This window comes from Alligator sinensis, unplaced genomic scaffold (genome assembly GCF_000455745.1).
Source record: "Alligator sinensis unplaced genomic scaffold, ASM45574v1 scaffold138_1, whole genome shotgun sequence".
Taxonomy (NCBI): Eukaryota; Metazoa; Chordata; order Crocodylia; family Alligatoridae; genus Alligator; species Alligator sinensis.
This window is the reverse complement of record NW_005841862.1, coordinates 1,046,585-1,070,583: the sequence shown is the minus strand read 5'-3', so window position 1 is coordinate 1,070,583 and position 23,999 is coordinate 1,046,585. Positions and strand designations below refer to the sequence as shown.

General features: G+C 43.7%; 1 protein-coding gene across 1 annotated transcript in view; it reads left to right on the top strand.

Moving 5' to 3' along the window:
- ALK (ALK receptor tyrosine kinase) overlaps positions 1-23,999 on the top strand; it is a 545,961-nt gene that overhangs the window by 248,348 nt on the left and 273,614 nt on the right. The window contains exon 5 of the mRNA XM_025215973.1: positions 7,758-7,959. Coding sequence (XP_025071758.1) covers positions 7,758-7,959 — 202 coding nt within the window. The remainder of the gene's footprint in view (positions 1-7,757; positions 7,960-23,999) is intronic.

Here is a 23,999-nt window from a genome sequence, read left to right as displayed (position 1 = left end):
AGGAATATGCCTATTGACTTCAATGAGAAGATGATTTGAGGAGGAAGGAGTTTTTGTCAGTGAAAAGCCTGTATTGACCACCGTAATTTCTGTTGTCTGTCCTGCAAGTATGCAGTTAACTTCCTCGCATGCTGTCAGTATGTTAGAGATAGGGACTGGGTGAATCTGCATTTGTTCAGATCTAGCATACTGTCTGTATATAAATGTAGCTCTGCAAAAGGTCTGCCTAACATGAAGCAATAATAAAACCAAGCAGTCCATGAGAAGAATAATCTTAAATGGTTAGATACATTAAGAAGGCAATGGGCTTTCTCTAAGGAATCAGTTATTGGTTGCGAGTGTAATCGAGGCTTGGTGGAGCAGTGCTCTGCCCTGAAATGAATTAATTAATCTCACATACAAACTGTAACCAGGGACCTAGCTGAATGAAGGAGGACAATCAAGCCATCAGCTCTGGGCCCCAAGTTGGGAGGAAAGGTGCAGTTGGTTCAGTCACTGATGCTGCTTCATGTGCTGCCATGGCTCCAGGTACATTTTTGCAGGGCATGGGGCATGTCCTCTGCTTGCTGAATTGTCCATTTGTTTCCATAGCAAGGCCCTCTTTTATCCCCAGAAAGAGTTCTAGTAGTGCAACAGCCAGACAGTTCTGACAGCTGTTCCCCTGGAGCTTGCATGCTGGCATAGCAGCAAGAACAGCATAAGGAAAATGAAACAGGCAATGATGCTTTCCCATGAGGTAGCTGTGGCAGTCTGTGCCCTCTATGAATGCTGTGTCCTGCTCCCAGGGTTCCTCAGTCTGTGTTCTTGTGGAAGCTACCTGAGAAGGTTGCTCAGAAGCAGCTAGGTAGTAAGGCAGTGTGAAATTTCACTGAGTGTTTTGTTTCGAAGCTATTTCAACACCTTTCAAGCTCAAAACAGTGAAATTGAAATGAAAGAAAAAGCATCGAAACAGCTTCAAAACAAAATGAGGGTACTTGAAACGTTGTGAAAGTTTCAAAATGCAGCTTCCAGGTGCTCCCTGCCTGGCCATGCTCCCCTCAGCCCCAGAGTCTCCTGGGATGCTTAAATGGCCAGGCTTTTGCTAACCAGCCACCTCCTCTCAGCCGCAAGATCTCCCAGGGCATTTAAGTGGGGAGTGCCCAGCAGTTGAATGCCCTGTGAGACTCACGTTTCCTGCCAGCCATTTAAAATACCTCGGGAGACTCCGTAGCTGAGAGTACCATGGCTAGCCCGGAAAAGCCTGTCCTCTTAAATGCCCCAGGAGACTCCAGGGCAGGGTGTAACAGAAGAGTCTGGGGGTCTCTGTTACTTCAAGAGAAGCAGCCAGAGAGGGAGCACTTCAGGCCTGGCAGGGCGCAGCTGCAATTGGGTTGCTGTAGTAACCAGGCAATGAGATCAGTTAGCAGTCACCTGCAGGCAGCCCAAGGTAGCCTCCTGACCAGAGGGAGGCAGGGCCCTGGGAGGCATAGAAGTCCAGGACCTGAGCTGGCAAGGCAGTCTAGCTCTGCAAGCTGTAGGGGTAGAAGCTCTTGGCCAGGAAAGCTGCCAGGGAACACTAAATGGACTGCTGTGCTGCCTTGGATGACCACTGAGGCTCTGGGAGCTCACCAGACTGTAACCCAGAGCTGGAAGGTTTGCCTGGTACCAGAGGTGAGGGAAAGTTAGTGGGTCCAGAGGGGAGAGTTCATGTTATAGCCTGGGGCCTTACTGTTTGGTTACAGCTCATACTGGTGGTATGGGTTGAGACTGAGGGGTGGTATTTGGAGACCTTACTAGTGCTGTAGGAGCACGTGATCACCTTGAGCCCTGCCAGGGGCAGGCTCAAGGCCGAACGAGTGTTGTGAGCCTGGAGCAAGGCAGAGCATTGGGCTGCAGAGCCCAGGCCAGAGCCAAGGAGCCCGGCATCCAAGAGGGGTGGAGACAGGGCCTGATGTCTGAGAAAGGTGGAGACGGGGACCAGGGCCCGGCAGACAGGGGCCAGGGGCCTGAGAGGGCAAGACTAAAGCTGATGCCTCAAAGCCAGGTCCAATACAGTGGGCCTGGGGCTGAAGACCGAGCTAGAGGAAAGGCTCAGAAGCTGAGGAGGCTGAAACCCCAACAAGAGAGAATAATGGTACAGTGACACCCACAAAGCATGGGAAATGGCGTATGGGTGGATGGAGCCACGTAATTAGCCCCTAAGGTTTATAGGAGCCGTGGGGCACAGATGGGTGGAGAGCACCCACACAGCTTAGGAGCTGGGTCAGAGCCAGCAGTGCAGGAAGGACCTACTCATTAGTGGATGGAGTAAGGATAGCTCTAGGGCTCTCAAGGCAGCCACCTTTTCTATGCAATAGGTACATCAAGTTTTAGTGGGCAAGAAGAAGGTGAGAGGACCCTAGAGGCAGAGTAGAGCATGGGTTGCAGAACCACCAGGTGGGTCACAGCTGCCCCTGGGACCCCAGTGTGCTATAGGGGAAGCATGGTTACCTGGGGAAAGCCCAGCCATTTAAGTGTCCTGGAGGACTCCAGGGCTGAGGGAAGCATGACTGGCTGGGGAGCACCTGCCAGCAGCAGGCCCCAGGATACTCTGCTCCCTATGCAGCTATTTAAATGCCCTAGGAGATTTGGGCTGGGGGTGACATGGCTTGCTGGGGAGCAGCTTGGGATGAGTGCACAGGGACCCCTGGCTGGGGACTAGTGGCAATGCAGCCAGTCTGTCCTGCATCAGTCTGAAACAATGAACACCTGCACAGTTCACAGTTGGTTGGGGTTCCAGCTGACTACAACCCTTTACACTGAATATTTTCACGAACTCTTCACACAGCTCTCTAGGCCCCATGTGACAGCAGTGTAGGATGGGGTGGTTTGTCCCCCGTACAGCACTGAGTGATGTCTGTTCCATAGTATAGCTGGAGACCCTTAACATCTGCAGAACTGCAGGCCTCTGCATAGGCTGAACTGGCCCTATGTGAAACAATAGGAACGGGCAGCTGATTACATTCCAGAGATGTCTATAGATGTCCCAGGTTTCCATGCCCTGACATGGGGAATGTCTGCAAGCTGGGGATCCCACCTCCCCCGAGCAACGACAAGTGCCGAGGGGGGGAGACTCGAGCAGGTGTCCCCTCCTCTCCACATTTGCATAGGGAAATCCTTGTGCAAGGGAATTTCTCAATACATCTACAAGTGTAGAGTGGGGGAAACTCAAACAGGGGTCCTGCCCTCCATGTTTGCAGGCATACAGGGGAAATCCCTGTGCACTTCCCTCTACTTGCAGGGGAGATATCCCTCTGCAAGGTCTGGCTGAGTATGGAAAGTGAGATTTTCCCCTGTCCAGCCAGATCAGAGTCAGGGTAGGGAGCAGACAGGGTCTGGCTGAATGGGGAAGCTCCACAGAGGTAATAAGGCATTTTCTGCAATAAAACAAAAGAGCCTATTACTATCTGTTCTTGTGCCACTAATATTCCTTTCGAGTGATACAACCAGTGCTGTAGCAAGGGTGGGGGGCCGAGCAGGACAACTGTCCCGGGTGCCAAAGCAATGGGGCACCAACAGGCACTGCCCAGCTACGGCAGGGCACAAGACAGAACCATGAGCGGCTCGTTTGGGGAGGGCATGAACAATGGGGGAAGGGCCATAGGCAGTGGAAGGCCAGGGCTAATGGGTCTCAGCAACCTCCCCCCCCCATAAACGTGGGGCAGTGGGTAGGGCCACAGGGCAGCCTGGCCGCAGGTTCCAGGCAGCTGCAGCCGGGGTGGGGAGGGGCGCACACACAGCAAGGATTGAAACCCAGCACGTAGATCACTGGCTGCCCAGGACAGGAGGCAAATACTCTGTGAAGGGGAAGGGACGGGGGTGGGGGGCAAACAGATCAAGGCCCCCACATTGAGGGAGGGAGTGGGGTAGAGGTTGAGTTGAAAGGGGCCCCAGCAAGGCTGGGTAGTGGGACAATTGGAGCCTGGGTGGCTTATCCAAGGGCATGGGGGAAGGGGGCCTCCTGCCACTGCATGCACCCCAGCGAAGGCCCAGAGGGGCACATGCCTCCCTGATCTGTGTGCGGGGTGGAGGCTGCTGCTGCTGAACTATGGGCTCTGCACCCTACTGTTGCTGCCTCAAGAGCCATGCAATACCATGTGCCTTCTTTTACTGGGCTGTGCTACACTCCATGCCCACCCAGCATCAGGATACACATGGCATCACATGGCTCCTGAGGTAGTGGGGCACAGAGCCCAGCACTCAGTGGCAGCCGCCTCCACCCCATGCACAGATCAGGGGACACGTGTCTCCTGGACCTCTGCTGGGGTGCACATAGTGGCAGAGGCTGCCCCCCAACGCCCCTGGATGAGCCATCTGGGCTCCGATTGTCCCGCCACCTAGCCTGACCATGGCCCCATTCACTCAAGCCCTTGCCCCTGCCTTGGCCCCACTCCCTCCCTCACTGTGAGGGCCTCAATCTGCCCCTCCCATGCTCTTTCCCGCCCCTTCCCCCACAGACTTACCTGGTGGGGGGGGGCGCACACTCAGCTCCCCCAAATATTTTTTTCTCCCTCTGCCGATGGGGAGGGTGGCTCCCGCCATTGCATGCACTCCCAGGCAAGCATGTGGGGGGAGGGGAGTGTGCCCCCCAGATCTGTGCACAGGGTGAGGTTGGGCTGCTGCTGCGGGCTTTGCCCTGGGTGCCAAACTTTGTTGCTATGGCACTGGACACAACAAAGGGTAAGGATGCCTATTTGCTTGGCATTTGTGCTGTCGTAAAAAAAATTGAAGGCAGAACAAATGAGACATCAGGTAATGTCTGTTTCCACCCTAAGGGCCCCTCTGCACATGCAGGTAAATGTGTGATGAGATCTAATGTATGATCCACACAAGGTGCAGTTGTGGGACTGCAAATCAGAGCCTATCATGCCTTATTGCCCATGCAGGGGGAGCCCAACTATTGTTATCTCCCAGCCACTGGAGCATCCCACACACCTGTATAGCTAGGAAACGGTAGCTGTTGTGGTCTCCGAGCTGTGTTGGTGCATGGGACATCTCCATGGCTGAGAACCTAGTTAGCTGATGGGACTCCCAGCTGGGTGGGCATGTGCTCCTGCAGCTGGGATCCAGTGCCAGCTGAGAGCTCCAAGGCTTGGGGGTATGCATAGGCCCTCATAGCTGGGCACTCTGATCAGCTGATGGGGGTCCCAGCTGTGGGGGCACAGGCTACACATGCAAATTAAAGCTAGATAGAAATCAGCTGTAAAGTTATTACACATTTTTCCAGCAATAACTTTATAGCTTCTTGGACCATAGTTAACTTGCATGTATAGCCAGTCTGAATTAATTGTGCAGTTAACCAGGTAATTGAATAGTACATGTAACATAGAGGGGGCTTAAGAAAGTGCTTTGGGGGGATCCCTGCACATGGAATCATAGAAAATGAGGGTTGGAAGGGACCTTGAGTCATATTCTAGTCTAACCCCCTACTTAAAGCAGGACCATCCCCAGCTAGATCATCCCAGTCAAGGCTTTGTCTGGTTTGCTCTTAAAATCCTTCAAAGACTGAGAGTCACAAATATCCCAAATGAAAGGAAGGAGTGACTGCCTTCACTTGTCTGCCTCAGCGCAGCAAGGCTTGCTTCCTAGTCTGTAGGAATCCAAGTCTGGCTATAAGCGTGGCCAGAAGAGAGAATCCCTCTGAGATGCACTTTTTCCCAGGCCGGTGAAAGCAAGGAAGAAGCTGAAATGTAGTTTTTTTCCCCTGTATGTTATTTTTAAAATCTTACTCCCTGTTGCAAGGCAATAAGATGAGCAAATGGCCCCCCACACCTGCCAAGGTGCCATCAGCAATTATTGCAGTGTTTAGTGTCTTACTGCCACCAGCAGAAATCTCTTTGCTCCCTCTCATGTCATGGATTTCAGTGTTCTTCTGGGGATGGTGCAATTAAAGCTCTGAGATTTAGAACTGTAATTCTCTTTGTTTTTAACAGGAGGGAGAGATGGGAAAGGGTGATACATATGGTTTCCATCTCCTCTTTACTTGACTCTGATCAGCAGGGGAAAAAAAAGATAAAGAGTAATGGAGTTTATTTTAATTCCACTGCCTTTGATCCAGTTATTGAGGAGACAGTCTGATATGTGTACCTCATTATTTGGTGCTAAAGGAACTAAAAGTAATTCATGGATATTCTGCTCTCAGGCTTCCTTTTTTCCATTTATGCTCGTATCTGCTGGCAGAAGGGGGCTTACATCTTATATTTTACTGCCCAGTGTTTTTTTCAGGACAAATATTTTCTCTGGTTAAATTGCTTTCAAATATATGCTAATTCAAATGCCTATCAACACAGTGTGGGCTAGTGGATAGAGTTATAGTCTGGAAGGCAAGTCAACTGGGTGTTCAGTTCCTGCCTGTTTTGCTGACAAACAGTATGACCTTAGTAAAGTTGTTCAGTCAAAGGTTTCCAAAAGTGCCTGCTGATTAGATGTCTGATTTGAAATATATAATATCTGTTTTTTGCTTATTTCTGTTTTCCCCAGAGGTTTTGAATACAGATTGGCTCCTATATTACAGATATTTAGTACTTCTGAAAATCATGCAATTGGTGTCTCAGTGAGAGAGCAATTTATAAAATGTTGATTTCAGCTGCCTTATGCCTCAGTTTCTTCCATCTGTGAAATAGGCATATATTGACTTTCAGGTGTGCTGTGATTATTAGTGACAATTTTGAGAAGTGCTTTGACACCCATCACACCAAGCCATATGAAAGTACAAAGTAGAATTGTCCTGTTAAACTTGCAGGACAGGGAGTGGTTGTGGCATATTAGAAAACAGTCTGTTTCAAGGACTAGTTCCCTTCTACCAATTCAACTAATACATATCTCCATGTGCATGTTTTGTGGAGTACTTGGTAAATTGGCCAGCTGCCAAAAGAGAGGTAATTTGACCTATCCAAGGTGAGCTGAAATCTGCTGAGAATTTATTAGTTCTGTCCCACTGGATTGGCCTGAGATTTTTATGGAATAAGATTAGGCCAAGGAAGTCGATGTACTGGGTAATAATCAAAACTTTAATGTGGATTAGTAGCATATAAAATTAATATGTTAAAATTAATGGCTGCAGCAATAAAATGGTGTCAAGCCTTTATTCTGACACTAATAGCTTTGAATATACTGTACAGTACCCTTTGCAGGAGAACAAAATCAGAGCTGGGGAATTCGTGGTCATTATTTGTACAACAGCAGTGATCAATACATGTCTTGTTTTGAGTGTGAAAACAGGAGGGCCACTGATAACAGCAGGAAATTGTTATAGTCCATGGAATCAAGCTGGTATCCCATGTCAGAGACTGGAGCCGTGATGTTTAGAGCTGGATCATATGTAGGGAACTGGGAGGGCAGGAATCCAGGAGGCAAGCTCTGTTAAAGTTGTGGATAGAGTCTATGGGAATGTAAATACCTGCCAATGTTGAGTTTTCCTACAGTACATATAATGTGGTTCTGATCTCTCTTCATTGTGTTTGCAGTCTCAAAACAGGCCCAGGTATTGCTTAGATTCAGTAGTGAATCTGCAAGTGGTTTAAAAAATGTCTTGGAGCATCTGGGGACAAAGAGCCCTGCAACCAAACACTGCTTTCCATTAAAGTCTCTTAAAGAATAAACAGAAAAAGTATGATCTTTGGATTGGTAAAGGCAATTATCTTGGACCAATTTAAAGATGCATTCTTACACAGTGAGCCGTGGAATGAAACAAAACTGGGATTTTTAAAAGAACATTCTACTTGCCTTTTTCTTCCTAGGTTCATTTCTGTTCCTTGATGCATCATATAACATCAGCCCTGTCATCCTGAGCCCCTGGCTGAGAAGCAGTAGTGATCACTGCACCGTGCAAGTGGCTGTGTACATGCATCTCCAGCAAAATGGGGAATATATTGCCCGGATCCACCCCATTGATGAAAGCAGCAGTGAAATCCCATTAATCCCAAGTCAGGAGAAAAATGGGTAAGTTTCTTCTAAACAAGATTTCATCTCTTAGTGATTTTGGTATTATACTATAAAAAAGAGCATTTTATTCCAGAAGAAAGGCGTAGATATTTAAATGGTACATATGTAATGTTCTGCAACCAGGTGGAACTTCGACAGCGACGACTGAAACTGAAACCTTTCAGTCTTAACGCAGTCACTACTCCCCGAGGTAAAAGACCTGGCTCTGTTAGCCCAGGCTGTAGCAAGCTTATCAACCTCAGTGTGTGGCCTAGCTACCTAAACAGACAGGCAAAGCGCTACACTGAGTGGGTGCAGAGACGAACACAGGCATGGGCGAACCAGGTGGCTGCCCGGGGCCCGGACAGAAAGGGGGCCTGAAGATGGTTGTTTTTTTCCTGTTGTCTGATTATTATTATAATTATCTCTGTCGAAGGGGGACCCAATACTAAAAGTTCTCCCGGAGCCACCAGTAATTTGGGTATGGTCCTGCGTGGGTGTGGGTTTTGCTAAGACCTAAGACTGACTTGGGGCTGAATTTTAGCAAGCTATTAGATCTTCAGAACAGTGAATCCTTGACCTATGACTAATTGGACATTCAGTGCTGCCTATGAAGGACCAATGGGGAGATTTGCCTCAAAGTTGAAGGCCCTCCTACACTGTCCATTCCTTTTCACTGTCCTCTGTTCTTAATATGTGCCTTTCCCAAGAGTTTACTACCGGGCTTGAATTTCACAGAGAGCCTTGCATGGATCTTGTGCATCTAGATTAATTTCCGCATTGGTTCCTTGATGATATGGACATAAGTAACATTAACACCTGTCTAAACGGAAGCAAAAAGTGGTTCTTTGCATCACAAAGGAGTTCAGTACCATTCCTTAGGGGAAAGCTTTTGATTCAGTACCATTCCTTAGGGGTACCAGTGGCTGAAACATTTCATCCTCTCTGTGTAATTAAGATTAATTGTTGGTGATGTCTCAATTTGTCAGACTTCCTATGCATTCTCTTAGATTGTGGTTAGAGGCAAAACAGCAGGATTGTAGCTGAACAGACGTATTCTAGATGCCTAAATGGTATGGTGGTTGTTTAATTTAAAATTTAATTTAAATAAACGTGAAACTAGCATTTTCTCTGTTCTAGCTACTGACTTTGCCTCCATGCCCCAGAATGTTGCATAATGAAGTATAATTCTTACCAAACAGCTTAAACTATCTTTTGTTTAACGTAATAGATTAGAGGGAATGATACTAATGTCGAGTCCTGCTGCCTTATGCCTGTAACAAGACGTGGTGATTATCTGATTACTGTCTAAAACAAACTCTGTAATTTCCAGTAACAAAAGAAAAATGTTCAATAAAAAACCTGACGGGAGATAACCTGACTCATAGGAGTGGGCTGAGTGGTTGTAATTCTACCATAACACATGGTCTATAAAACTGTAAAAGAGAGATGGTGTGTGGCTCAGTCGTGCTTAGTTCCAGCAATGCCATCCAACTTGTAAATTACTCTTGATGTCTGGGGAAAGGTAATTAGGGGAGCTGCAGCAGCTGTCTTCTTCCCTGGCTGTTTGAAAATGCTTTACTGTGTCACCGCTAGTAAACATGCTTTGTGCAAAATGCAGCCACGGCGCTGGCAATGCCACCGCTGCTTGGCATTTGCAAGGTATGCTGCTTTGCCAGGATGCTTTACTATAATGCATGGAGGCTCTTCAATGTTGGATTTTCACTGTGTGAAATCAACCTTCAGCACAAGAAAACACTGAGCATTGTCAGACTGAGGGCAGGGTGGAAAGCTTACTTCAGCCATTGTAACAAAGTGCTATGTGTTTTTGTACCACTGCCATCTGCTGGTGACAGTGGTTGAAGCTAGAAGATATGGTCTTCAGGTGAGAATTGGCTTCTTGGAACTGGCAGTAGGCCATGTTTTAGAGTAGTTTTAGTCATGAGCAGGCTAAACTTGCAATATCTTGGGGTTTTACCAGCCAAGTTTGACTTTTTTTTTTTTTTTTTTTAAAGACATGCTTTAATTTAGATTGCCAGGAACTCTGTGACTTGTGTGCAAGTAAGGAAGGCCAGGTCAGGTAGTTGATATTGGTTACATGTCTAACTACCTGACCGTGCCCATAGATTAGTCTGGTATCATTTGCAGCTCCACTTATTTCCAGATCATCAAAAGGAAAGGCTGGATCTTAAAAAATGCTGTAAACATTCCAGTGCCTTCCTTTTTTTCCTCAAGGAGATAATATTCAACTCTTCTAGGATGTGGTCTTTATATGAATATGCATAGCCTTACTTTGAAACACACTGAAACTTTTTATAAAAGACTTTGGGCTTTTTGTAAAATCAGTGCTAATAGGAAATACTGTATAACCAAAAAGAATGATAACCGTCCAATGGAATTCCTAAACTGCCTATAGGTATCCTACAGTAGGAATCTCATTATCTCATTTTTTTTTCTTAAAGATTCCATAGATATGGGAACATTTGGTCTTGAAGTCTTTAATGAAGAGTTGTTTGCTAATTGAAATTCCTGTCCTAGAAACTCAAGATGCTTCAGTACCTTGACTAGTGACATTTCTTTGATTCAGTGATTTTTACATGCCTTTACATACCAACCTAACATGAGATGTTAAGCACAGAGAGCTCCCGCTGGCTTCAACTGCAGTCATGGGTACTTATCATTTGCTGAAACTCAGACCCCATAGTAGGAAGAGAAAATGGGTTTTGTTGAAAGTAATGTACTTGAAGGTTAGCATGATGATTAAATTAACTTAAGGGTAGATTTTTCTCATATCTCAAGTAGCGTATGGTGTTAGTTACCATCTCTCCCTTCCAATATCCTGAATTACATGTAGTCATACTTGATAAGGTCTTCATGGTTCATGTACATTTACAAGGAGGAAGAAAAAGTGCTGTCAGATACTGTTCTTTGATTAGGGGTTTAGACAACCCAGTGAAGTTACTTGTTGGCAGCTGCAGAATAGGAATTAAACAGTAGGAATATTTAAGCCATGAAATTTTTCTTAAGACCCCAGAGAAGGAACTTCTCTCTTCGTTTCATACAACTTTCATTTTGCTAAGACGTCAGCCTTGCAATCCTTACATACAACATTCCCATTGAACTCAGTCAGTGTTTTATAGACTTAAAGACTACAGGATGGATAAATTTGTACTTTTTCTCCCCTGGTTCCATTTCCGCTATAGTGAATAATGTAATTCTATGAACTGTGGAGTCATACTAATCCCAGAGTGAGCAACTTGTAACAAAGAACTAGTGCCATGTCTATTGACTGGTGCACATGAGACCTATGCTTATTATTGATTTATTTTACTAAAGTACCTATCCTTTATATAGGGGAAAAAAACCTAGGTCATTTAATCATATTTGCAAGGCATTGTGTTGTGATGAGATGGGGAGAACAGAAGAGCTTCAGTGGGAAAAATAACCCAGGAATGATAGATACTTTGAATGGTCTATGAGTACTAGAGTACCTGAAGCTGGGAATGGGCTGACAGTAAGGGAGCTTCTGTAGGGGTATACATGTATGGCCATGTATGTATACACTTATTCTATTGGGCTATACATATAATAGTAAATAACTTATCTGTGTTCTGTGTGTAAAATGACAAAATGTAATAGGTAACTTTATTGTAGTTGAGTAAAGGACTCAAACAAAAAGGGGTGGGTGGGTAGGATTTCATTCTCCCTTAAGTTATTACTTTTTGGAGCAAAATCTTTCTCATAATAGTTGAATTCCTGTTGAATGCTGTAGGATTCTCCAACAGGAACAGTGCATTATATATACTGGCAAAAGAGGAGTTGTTGCATTAGAGAGCTAGTTGATTTGACTCTGAAGTTGGAATTTTTTTTGATATTGTCAGTCTCTTTTGTCATCTGTTGCACAGTTATTTTTCTGGCTCAGCTAGTGAACTGGCAGCCAAAAATGGTAAAGGGAAGAAACTTTCTGCAGTACTCTTGATCCTCTGAACTAAAGATATGACATAATTAATTATGTGGTCTCTAGCAGTTTTCAGTTATCCCAAATGCCACTAGACTTAGATGCTGCATGGTGTTGTCTTTCTGTCTGCAGCATGGTTTGCACCATCCTTTCTCATTACTGATTTTTTTTTTTGTAGGGTTTTCTTCTCAGGCATTGTAGGTGACAAGACAGTAGTTCTTTTTTGTATTAGTGAAGCAATGTTAGAGTGGCAGTTCAGATATTGACTGGGGAATCAGGATCTCCTTTGTTCTAAACCTAATTATGCCAACAACTTATTCTGTGGCCTTTGGAAATCACTTTGCCCCTATTAGTTTCTCTAAAAACCAAGGATACTTATTTTACTTACTTGTGTAAGTACCAAATACAGTGACTGGAGAGGTGAGAAGGTAATGGAGGTATTTCTAACAAGGTCAGAATGTGGAGTGCTATAGTTTTCTGGATTTCATTTAGAGGAATTTCACACAACCGGGGTTGGTGTAGGTCCAAAGTTTCAAATGCACTCAAGCTGTTTGTTTATTAGGATTATTGCTGCATATTGCTACGTGTTACACACTATAAATCACCAAATTAGCAAAGCATGCTAATCAAAGCTTTTTCTCTGTGCTTGTGCAAGCTGTCCATGTTGTCCATTTTGGCCTTCTTTCCAGAGCTCATCACAGTCTTCCATCCTTTAATTCCCCATAACCATCATCTTTGCCTCATTCCACTTCTTCCAGAAAAGGAAGGCTAGGGCATAAAGTAAACCCTTGATATTCTATAGCTCTTTAAGCTCCAAAGATGCAGGGTGTGGAACAGGTTTTTTACCGAAAGCACCCTGCAGCCACCCATCTGTAAATATAGTCACAAAAGATGATAAAGTGGTTAAGTCTCTGAATAAATCTCAGGGGATTGCATTTCAGGCCTCACTTGTGTTCTGGCTCAAGTTTCCACTGTGAATCACTTTTTGTGCAAATCATATTCTTCCTATGTTCCATTTTTCCATCTATGAAATGGGGTGGATAATACTGCTTTATGTCACTCATTCCTTGTCTTCCCTATCTGTTCAGAATATGAGTTCTTCAGGGTAGGTAGGGTATTCTTACACTTGTTATCCAGATTACAGGTAACTTTGTGGGTAGGCTACTGCTAAAATGGCAGAAACAGGTCTACAACACAACCTTTTATTTACTTGCGCTTTAAAAAATAGAAACAAATATTTATCCCAACATCTATCTAGCCACCCATGACAGTACAACATAGATTCTTACTTATATGGGCTGAGGAGACTTGAGAGGTGGGAGGAAGGTGGCATGCAGATTGGCAACAGGTCTTCTTGAATTTGCTGAGTTCAAATTTCCCTTTAGCCTATGCCCAATATTTATAGATGGCTGGTTCTAATATTCTATAAATGATCTCTGATTTGTTTTATTTAAATGTCTTTGTTTCACCGAAACATTTGGAACTGGATTGAACCAGAGAGCTTGTGGACTTGGCAGGTGTCAATTAGTTGGGATTTATATCCTTGGGAAAGAAAGGGGAAGGCTTCTTATCTCCTTTCCTTCCCATTGGGGAATGTTGTTCAGCACTGGCCTGTTTCTTCTTACCTGATTTTATGGTCTTCTGACAAGGCTGTTTTTGTTTTTACAAATTATCTAAGCAGCTTAACAAAAATATATCTATAATAACAAAGTAACATCTAATACATTTGGTTGCATCAATCACTACTACTAATATTTTAAGATGCAGCTATGATATCATGTATTTGGATTATTTAATTTATGGTCCTCCCTAATCTCCTTCCAAGTCTTGTGCTTTGTTTAATTGTGTTTGATGACTTCTTTTAATTTGCTGACCAAGCTACTTGTCACATCTGCGAAGATTCACACTATGGTCACTCAGAAACAAGCTTTGGGACCTTCTGCTTAGCAACACTTCTGCAGCTTGGCCTAGGCCCCTTGAAAATGGCCAAGGCTGGCAACATACTAGGCATGCATACAGCAACTAGCACAGAGCTCTCTTATCCTGTGAATGCACTATAATAATGCCTAGAACTTCAGCAAGTCTTGGGAGGCATCATAGATCCTTGCAAAATATTAGGTTCACTTAAGCAATGAACTTTAAGATCAGGGCTTAAATATTTGATCAGGGAGGCCAAGAAAAGCACTTATTCCACTGGAACTTTATTAGATACATATATAATTCTACAGAGAACACAATGAACAATAAAATACCAGCCCATTTTGAAGGTTACTACAATCCTGATAGACTATTCCTTTTCTGGCGTGTGCAACTTCACTTGAGATTGATTTCATTGATAGATGTCAAGAAAAATAAATGAAGGAACCACCTGCACCAGCCAGATTTGACCTTTGAGACTTAAAGACTGAAGGTTCTTTCATTCTCTCTTTCCATATATACAGCCTTCTCGTCTCTGACAGCTCTGCAAATTAAGATAGGATTTTGTATTTTTGAAGCCCTTTCACTTAAAAGCCCTGTTGCCAACTTCATTATTATTATTTGTGGTGGTATGAACTCATGCTTTTTTTCCCTTTCAAAGACATGCAAACTAATTTTTAGCCATACACTAAAGCTCACAATGACTGGGCTGGACCACCGGGAGTTTAAAACCAAGGTTTTCAAGCTTTGGGACCTAAAATGGTCACTCAAATCCATATTTAGGCAACCAAATTAGTTCTGTAGTTTGGGGTTTTAAAATTAGCTACATTTTAGCAATTCAGGAGATAGATAGTTCAGATAAGAATTCCAATTTTTTTGTCCAAGTTTACTGTCTCCTGCCTTGGAGTTTGCCCACTACTGATTGTTGGTGAGCCACACTCAACTGCAGACAAAAAAAAGGGAAAACCTGCAACTTTCTTAGTCCTAAATGCTACCAGCCAGCTAGTTAGGCTCAGCCATTCTCTCCAAAATGAAGCACAAAGGAAGATCATAGGATATGGTTTTTAATCCTTCCCTGGAGAAATTGTCCTCGGTATTGTTGAAGAAACCATTCTCTTTATAGCATTATTTTAGATTTGGAAACTCTTTATTCATCCCCATCCTGCAAAGCATTGATCTCTTCAAAACCCCAATCATAATCAACCAAGGAAATATGTGACTGTGTCTCTAATGAGGCACCTGGAAGAGTTTCCTGCTTGCTTATTCAGGAGCTAAGGAAATGAATTCAGAATCCTTCAAAGGGTGCTGAGATAAAATGCAGTCCTTCAGAACCTTGTGTGAAAGCATAAACCTCCTCTACAGATGTCTAAACCCATGAAAGATTTCATTTCCCATACAGCTGAAGCACTAGATTATACAGATCAAGTTCTCACTTTTAGCTTCTATGCTAGTCTTTAAATAAGTTTGATATGGCTTTATATTACTCTTAAAACTTTTAAGCGGATTCAGTGCCAGGGCAGTAAAATGCTGGAGTGCTATTCTTGGAGACAGTGCATCCTGGAGCCAGCACAGTATAGGACTTGGCCATGAAGGAGCCCAGACATAACCTTTTTAGTCAGTCTCAGCAAGGGTAAGGCAGATACAGCAAGAGACTCCACAGGGATCTGCTTGCTTAAAAAGAGAGAATATGTACACTAATTTTTTTCAGTCATTTCTAGCTAACCTGTGCTGTCAGGAACATTTGTGGAAACAGCAAGGTTTAAGTGAATAATAGTAATATTAGAGGAAACCTGAGATTCGAATTCCCAAGGTTGAGCATTTACACTGGAAACTTGGTTCTGAGAGTTTCTTTTCATGCATTTTTCATTCATTACTATAGTATCTCAGCAGGTGGTCATGATGGTAAGTTATTAGTGATGCTGGCTAGAGCCAAACCTGGAACAAATAGTGAAATGTCCTATAAAACATTCCCAGCCCCCTGAGCCATCCAGTCCCCTTGAGTAAATGAAAGGCAAAAAGTGACTATAGGAGATTTCTGTTTGCCTTAACCTTAAACCATCTTCAGAAGCAATTTGCTGACCCTGGGACCAAAGAGAGCATGACGGTAGAAGACGGAGAATAAGCACGTATTTCCTAGCAGCCACCCCACTAATAAAGTTTGCACTGAAAAATATGCATGCACAATAGGCACTTTAATGCATTTACTGCATATTACTTTGCCTGCCTTTAGACAATACAGAAAGCACTATGAAAAGTCTGATTTGACTTAAGTCATCTAACATACTTAGCCCCTGTCCCCATGGTATCCAAGTCCTTCACAATCTTTTAATGAATTTATCCTTGTAGTGTCCCTGGAAGGTAGAGGAGGTACTATTCCTTTAAGATAAAAGATAGCGAATCAAGGCAGGGGCATGCCGCTACTATATCTACACTGCAACTGGAACAGTGGCTATAGCATGAGTTGATCTACCTGACCCAGCTTTGATCTACTTAGTTCAAGCAACATTGCAGTAAGGATTCAACACCTTCGGCTGCAATTCTGGCTGTCCAAGTACGCCAGTGATCCTGGGTATCTGGGCTGCTGTGCTTTTGCTGGGGTTTCTACATCTGCAGTATAGCCTGGTCTAAGTTAGCTAGACTGAAGGTACATAGTCAACAATGGCATCTTATGACTGCATTATAGATGTAACCTAAGGGTCCCTCTACACATGCAGGCACAATGGGATCTAATGCACGATCCACACAATCGTGCCTCCTCCCATGCCACATATGCATAGTAAAAGGTGCGATTGTGAGATTAGGCAGTAAATCCCATTACACCTTATCGCTGGTACAAGCAGGACCTGGGATCATCATTCCAGGCTCCCCCTGTACCAGCTCCTGTGTTGGCGAGCCCCGTAGCTAATGGGGCTCACAGCAGGGGCAGCATTGCCCAGCTGTCACGAGCTGCAGGGCTCACAGTGGCGCCAGCACCAGGAATGCTGCCGCTGCTATGAGGCTCACTGGCTGTGGGGCTTACAGCAGGGGGAATGCTACTACTGCTACAAACCTCATGTGGTACGGGGCTCACAGTGTCAGTAGTATTTCCAGAGCTGTCCCTGCTGCAAGCCCTGCAGCCCCTGCTGTGAGCTCCGCTGATGAGGCTTGCGCAGCGGCAGCATCCCTTGTATTCTCCCCACTGCCCCCATTGCAAGCCCTGCAGCTGACAACACTGCCACTGCAAGCCTTGGCAGCTGAGGGGCTGGCAGTGGTGTTGTGCCCCTGTGGTTGGGAGCCCCTCAGCTGATGGCATTTCTAGCCACAGGGAAGAACTTGGCCTCACGTTCAATTAGTGGTGTGATTAGAACAAGCTACAAAGTTAGTACACATTTTTTGTGGAATAACTTTGTGGCTTATTGGTTGTTTCATCCCACCATTAATTGGTTGAATGTGTAACTGAGTCCCAACGTAAGGTGTGATTACCTGGTTAATCATGCCTTAAGTGTAACATGTAGATGGGGCCTAAAATACTTGGCCAAGGTCACACGCAATGTACTGTGAAGCAAGCATATGAACTTGCTCCTTGAGTCTTAAGCTTATGCCCTGACCCACTGGTCCATTGCTGTCTTCTATCTGGTCCCTTACTAGATAGAAAAAATGGAGAAAAAAAAAGTCCCTGGTCCCTTGTCTAGTGTAAACATCTTCATCTGTAAAGAGCAGCAAACAAATTATTTTTTTTAAAATTCTCTTTCCAAACCTCTATTTTTTTTATTAAAACAAGACCTTTTCCTTTTCCAATGGATCAGTTTCTACAGAATCTTCCAAATTACATGAGGGAGGCCTGTTATGTCATCTAGTTCGTCCTGCAGACCATGGAGGTTTTTACTCTACAGTATTTTTCACTGATCCATTTCACTCCAATATAGGGCTTACACTGTTTCTCATAGGGATGCTCTTTCATGCTCCAGTGGATCAGACTGTAAGGAAATTGGTTTTTATATTCAATGCAGAGATTCCTTAGCTTATTTTCCTCTTGTTGTTCTTAATGATATATCCTTGGATAATTCAAAACAGTCCCCTCCCATTCATACTTTTCAAATACCGTGCATGCAAATGTGATCATTGTTATCCTCACATCCTCCACATTTATTCCAGGTTTTTGTTGTTTGGTTGCTGTATGCCTCTGACTTTCCAAAGTCCTTTTTTGGGTCTTCTGATTATTCCTCCTGTTATAGAAATTTTCCATTCTCCTCTTCTATTTGAGGCTTATATTTGGTTTAAAAAAATAAAACCACACAGAGCAAAACCTTTCCCACTTCATCTTGTACTAATCTTTACACCTCCACCTTACCTCATTGGCCGTAGTTGGTGCTATGTATTTGTTTCAACAAGATGGGTGGATTTCAGTTCCATGTTCACCACAGTACCTTTCATGATTTCCTTTTCTTTTCTGTTCCTGCATTCAGTGTCCCTTTGCTGTGTAGAATTCCAGGATGCTTCACCGCAAAGACTGTGAGCGTCAGCTTTCCCACAAGGGAAATACTTGCAGCATCTTTTTGCAGACTAGGCAACATCCCTCACCAATATTGCCAGCCTTGTTCCAAGCTATTCATCTTTTTCCTTGTAGTTAATCTCTCTTTAATTCCACCATTTGGCAAAGTTTGATAACAAGCTTGCAGTGTAGTTGCTTTCTATATTTCCTATCTACTTAAGACCTTAAGCAAATGTTTTTGCCTTCTGTGGAATCTCTTCTGCAATTGTGTCACCCTGGGCTGTGGTTTTGGTAGGGCTGATGATCTCCAGAGGGCCAGCCCTGCTGGATACCTACAAATCCACTACCTCTCCAGAGAGCTCCCAGAGTGTCACCGGAAGTGCTATAGAGAATCCATGTTTAGGACCCTTCCCTTGGAGTCTAGAGAAACACCAAAGTTCCACAGGTAAGGTTGCCTGATGCACCAAATGTAAAACCAAAACCCCTGCCTCTAGTAGCTGTCCTGCAAGAATGAATAGTGTTAATTCAGTGTTTTATCCGGATTCCAGTATGGAATCTGCCTGCCAGTCTGTCTTCCTACATTTCACCCTTAAATCTGTCAGACACATTATACTTCATCACTACCCAGTAAAGCGTTCGGTCTTTTTCTTCTCTACGTACAGCATTAGGTAGGTGTTGATCCACGGCTGGGGCTTTTCGTCACAACCACACTATAAACATTATTCTTCTTCACTAACTGACTAGAAGTGTTGGTGTGGGGTATTAAACAGTTTCTAAGGTCCACTGCAGAGGCAGCTGTGTTTCAATCATAAGGCCAGTATATAGAACTCCTTTAAAAAACACTTTGAAAGTTAGGCATGAATAGCTTCGCATACAATATTTGCAAACCAATACTGGTGACTGAATATGCTTTTCTAATATTTCATTAAAATGCTTGTTTCTGTTTGTTGGCTGTGAAGAGTCAGAAAACTGCATAGATCTAATACAGTAATTGTTATATTTTTGCTGGCAACATTCCAAAAATCTATATGACTTATTATACACAAGTCTTTTTCCCCAGTTCCATTTCAGAGCCAGGTGCAATTGTACAAGTTTTCCCACTTGCTCAGTTATATTGTACTTGTTCCAAGAATAGATCAGCATGACAAAAGTGTAAATTTTAGTGCCTTGCACAGCAGCATTCTAATATATTGTTTAAACAAACACAGTATAAATGTCAATGAAGTCCTTCCCTTTTGCATTCAGAGTTATTTCCCTTCTTGCTAGCTGTGTGCAGGGATCATAGGACTTCTAAGGACCTTTTTTATCTCTCTCTGGGTTCTGAGTCTTTGAGTCACTAAGAACAATTGCCAATTAGTTACAAGTATCAGCTAGTATACTTGCAATATTTTGGAGCCTTTGAATATAGCTGTTTTTCCCACCTTCCATAACAGGCTGACTAAATATAATTTTCTATATAAAAAAGCTTGAGCATGTTGAAAATAATTAGAGCCCTTTCTGATTACCCATGGTCTTATAAGCCCTTCATGCTGGTGAATTGAGACCGCAAAGAAGTGAGTACAGCTTCTTGGATCTAAACCAAGCATTTCTGATCCAGAACTTAAACCAGCTACACCAGACTTCCCCCACCCCCACCGTTCCAATGAATTTTTATCTGAAGAAAAGACTACAGAAGTTAAGATCCAAAACTGAACGTTGACTAAGGTTATAAAATTTTTTGCAACTTTATTTCTTCTAGTAAGAAATGCAGTATCAAAGCCGCAGGACACTTGTGTGGGTGGCAGTCTGTTTTTAATGAAACAAAACCCAATAGTTTCTCATATCTGGAGCACAGTGACCAGATTTATTGTACTTTTTTGAAAGAAGAAACTTATATAAAATGAGAGAGATTATTAATACCTTTATTCATGTTATTCACTTAAAAATAATCTAGCATATACCCTTTTCAGCAGAGGAGATAATACAGAGTGGAAAAACCTGAACATTCTGTGCACCATGATTGTTAGAACACCTCCTCAGGTAACTTAAGTGAGAAGATTGCTACCTTTATTCAAAGCTAATTGAATTGCTTATTATTTTTAAGAGATTCAGTATCTCAAGGGTGTCAAGCCAAAGATGTGATTGTACCAGAAAATGCCCAGCTCTCATGTGTGATGGTCTGCCTGAGGCAGATAATCAATGGGGCAGAAGTTTAAGGAACAGAACATTCATTTCAAATCTAGCAACTATAATACCTTTGCCTCTTCCTTTTAAATGACTGACTTTGGGAGACCAGATGTATCAGTGACATTGGCAACGGGCTCTACTGATGTCGTCACTTCAAACCCTTCCCAAAACAATGACGGCCAGCAGTTGTTAGCATCTTCTGGCTAGTATTAAACGAGTACTTGGGTGTCCAATGACAAATGAATAGTTATGTGGGGTTTTTTTGTCTTGGTGGCCACACATTTCTTTACAACTGGCATTATCTAGCTTACTTTTCAGACACCTAATCAAAGACTCAGTAAGCCAAAACACTCTCTTTTTCCCTTCCCTTCCATCCCTCTAGGTCAGGGATAAGGTGTGTGAGGTTGAACAACATGAGGGAAAGTTGACAATGTCTGTGCAATATCATTTTTGTGGCTAAATACAAGGTTTTTTTGTGCCACTGTCAATACTAAATACTGTAGATCAATAATTCTCAACCAGAGTGCCATGAGATCCTTTTGAGGGTGCCACAGCATACTATGCAATATTAACACCATTAAATGTGTAAACACCTACATGAGTCACAAAAAAAACCCCAAGAGATTTCACATAAGAAAACATTCTGATCTTCTGTGATCTTTCTGAGTTCTTCAGAAGAAAAGGACTACTCTATTTATTTTCTAAGTAGAAAAATGCATGAAAGCTCATTTCCTTCAGGGTGCCTTAATTCTAATGAGGCTTACCTTGAATCTAAAAAAAACCAAAACGTGAGAATCACTGTTGTAGATGAAAACCTGGCCCTGGTGCATGCAGTGGGAGACTTGCCTTTTAGTTCAGTGGGGCCAGAATTCAACCTATTCCATTTTTAAAATATGTAGGTCAGAGCAAACCTTCCTTTCCCTTCCTTCTTCTCACAGTTTCCCAACACCAAAGACAGCTATATAACTGCAGCTCTTGTCATTCTGAAAGTGGGGAGTAGAATTATCCAGGCAGGCATTTGCTCAGAGAAAGGGGTTTAATTTTTTTTATTTATATTAAGTTTTTTGGTTCAGTGAAGGTGGGTTATCTTGAACTGTACTGCTGCCTCAGGGTGTATTTTTCAAGTTGTGTCAAGGGCACCTACAGCATATAGAGAGGTGGCTTTTTAGTTGCCTTATCCATCTGAAAACTCATCTGAGGTTATGTAGTTTTATTATTAAATAAATATGGTTCTTCCTTCTAAAGTAATTTGTTTCCTTAATTGTCTGTAATTGGGTCTGTGTGTACCAGCTTCTTCCTTCCTTCAACTAGCTGGCAGGCTGTGGGGATCAGAGGTACTTCTGCATTCTTGTAGATGGGATCATTAAGGTATTTAGCTTCCCCTCTAGCTCCTGTAGATCTAATTGCTGCCAACTGCCAGATGTGTGAGAGCTCAGATTCCCTTGGCATTAGGAGGATCTCTTTAAATAGAAAAGGTGACATCCTGAAGTCACAAGGACCAAGTTTGATTTTACTTTTTTTTAAATTATTTATTTTTCCTTTTGGAATTTGAACAGAAGAAATATGAAACTGAAAAGAGGTCAAGGACAGCTGGACACAGATAGCTTTGTGTAAGTATGAACACAGGTGGTCAATAAGCTTAGCTAATCCTTGCAAAGAAAGTTTTTATAGGGGCTAATAATTGGCTAATAATAACAAGTTTGGTTTATTATACTTCTTTCACATTTTTTAACACTGATGTTCTTGATGAATTGTTTAGCTCCTGAAGACCTAGTTGAAAAAGTGAGTTGGGTGGAAGGCTGACCAAAAGCACTGGGTTTTGAGAGAGCCTTGATGGAAGGAAGAAAACATGCCCAATGGTAAAATATATACCATGACATGCACACAGTAACTTAAAAGAAAATTATTTGCTGACTCAAACATCTAAATGTTAGGAAATTCCTTTTGTATGTATGTACTGTGATGGAGTATGTATACTTCCATAGTCGTATATGTCTTTTTTTGTAGGAACCCTGCCTCATTCACTGCTCTCTTAAACTGTGTCCCCACAATCAGGAATGTGTGGTCTGTGGTAGCCTTTTGAGGTGCCATGAAATGCATATGGTGCTTGTGAATCTGTTCACTGCACTGCATATTTACAGCATGGTGGTATAATTAAATACCAGGAAATTCTCGAAAAAAGCATGGCAGAAAAAAGTAGGATAGTCACATGGCTGCAGCGTGTGCCAACAGAAACCAGAGCCTGGCCAGCCATAGCCATACTCTGGCTGCCAGCCAGGCTCTGCACACCCAGATTGCTGCTGCTGCCCCAGGAGGCCCCCAGAACCTCAGCTATGCTGGCCCATCTTCCCTACCCTATCTGGGGTAATTTGCCATGTACCAGAGCGCGCATGCAGGAACATGCCCAGGGACAACCAGCTATTTGGCTCCAGGGAATAATATGTTTCCACTCATGGGGACATGCCCTTAGTGAGCACTTATTCAGTATTTTGTTTTTCTCATACTTCAGTGTGTGAGGCCTCTTGGCTAAGGACAGACATTCAAAAAGACTAAGCCTGAATTGATTCAATCTTTGCAGGTTACTCTAACCTGGGTAGGCTAAATCAGTTTGTAACCCAGACATCCCAGAAATGCAGGCAAATGCCTGCAGTGGCTCAAGCTAGAAGCCAGGGGGCACTAGAGCAGCCCTCCCTTCCCTTCCATAGGCTGAACGGAGGGGGGTGTGGCCAGGCCCCAGCAGGACACTCTGATTATTCCCCACCCCCCAGCTGTCCAGCAGGGAATGTTTATTAACCCTAACTCAGTGTTTATCAACTCATTAAGAAAACAAATCCTCTCTCCATTAACTAATAGAGCTCTTCTTAAACAGCTCTTCCAAGGAAGGACATTAAGATACCTGTTGATTAGCTCCAAAAAGCCTGTCTGCCTCTGTCTGCTCCCACAGCACAGGCCATAGCCAGCGTGTGGTCTGCTAGCTAACGCTGAGGTGTCTGCATAAGGCAGAGGGGAGTGGGGAATAATTCCTGCTTAGCAGCGAGAAGCCAGGCAGATGCTCTGTGCCTGCAAGTCTGTGCTGAGCTCCAGCCAGGGAGCAGAGGGGAGGGGCCAGTCCTGCTGTGGAACAGAATGTCCCTCACAGCCCATAGAGCATGCGAGGATGCTGGGGGTGTCTGGTTTATTTTAAACCAGCAAAGGGTCTGGGACAGACATTGCATAAACTGGTTTGAGCCAAATCATAGTATAGTGCTTAGGGTCGGAAGGGACCTAAACAGATCATCAGGTCTGACCCCCTGCCCTGGGCAGGAACGAGTGCTGGGGTCATAACAGCACAGCCAAATATCTATCCAGCCTCCTCTTGAAGACCCTCAAGGTACGAGAAAGTACCACCTCCCTTGGGAGTCCATTCCAGAGCCTGACAGCCCTAACCGTGAAGTAATGCCTCCTGATGTCCAGCCTGAACCTTTCTAACAATTTGTGGCCGTTATTCCTAGTAACCTCTGGTGGTGCCATGGGGAACGGAGTCTCACCCAATTTCCGCTGCGCGTC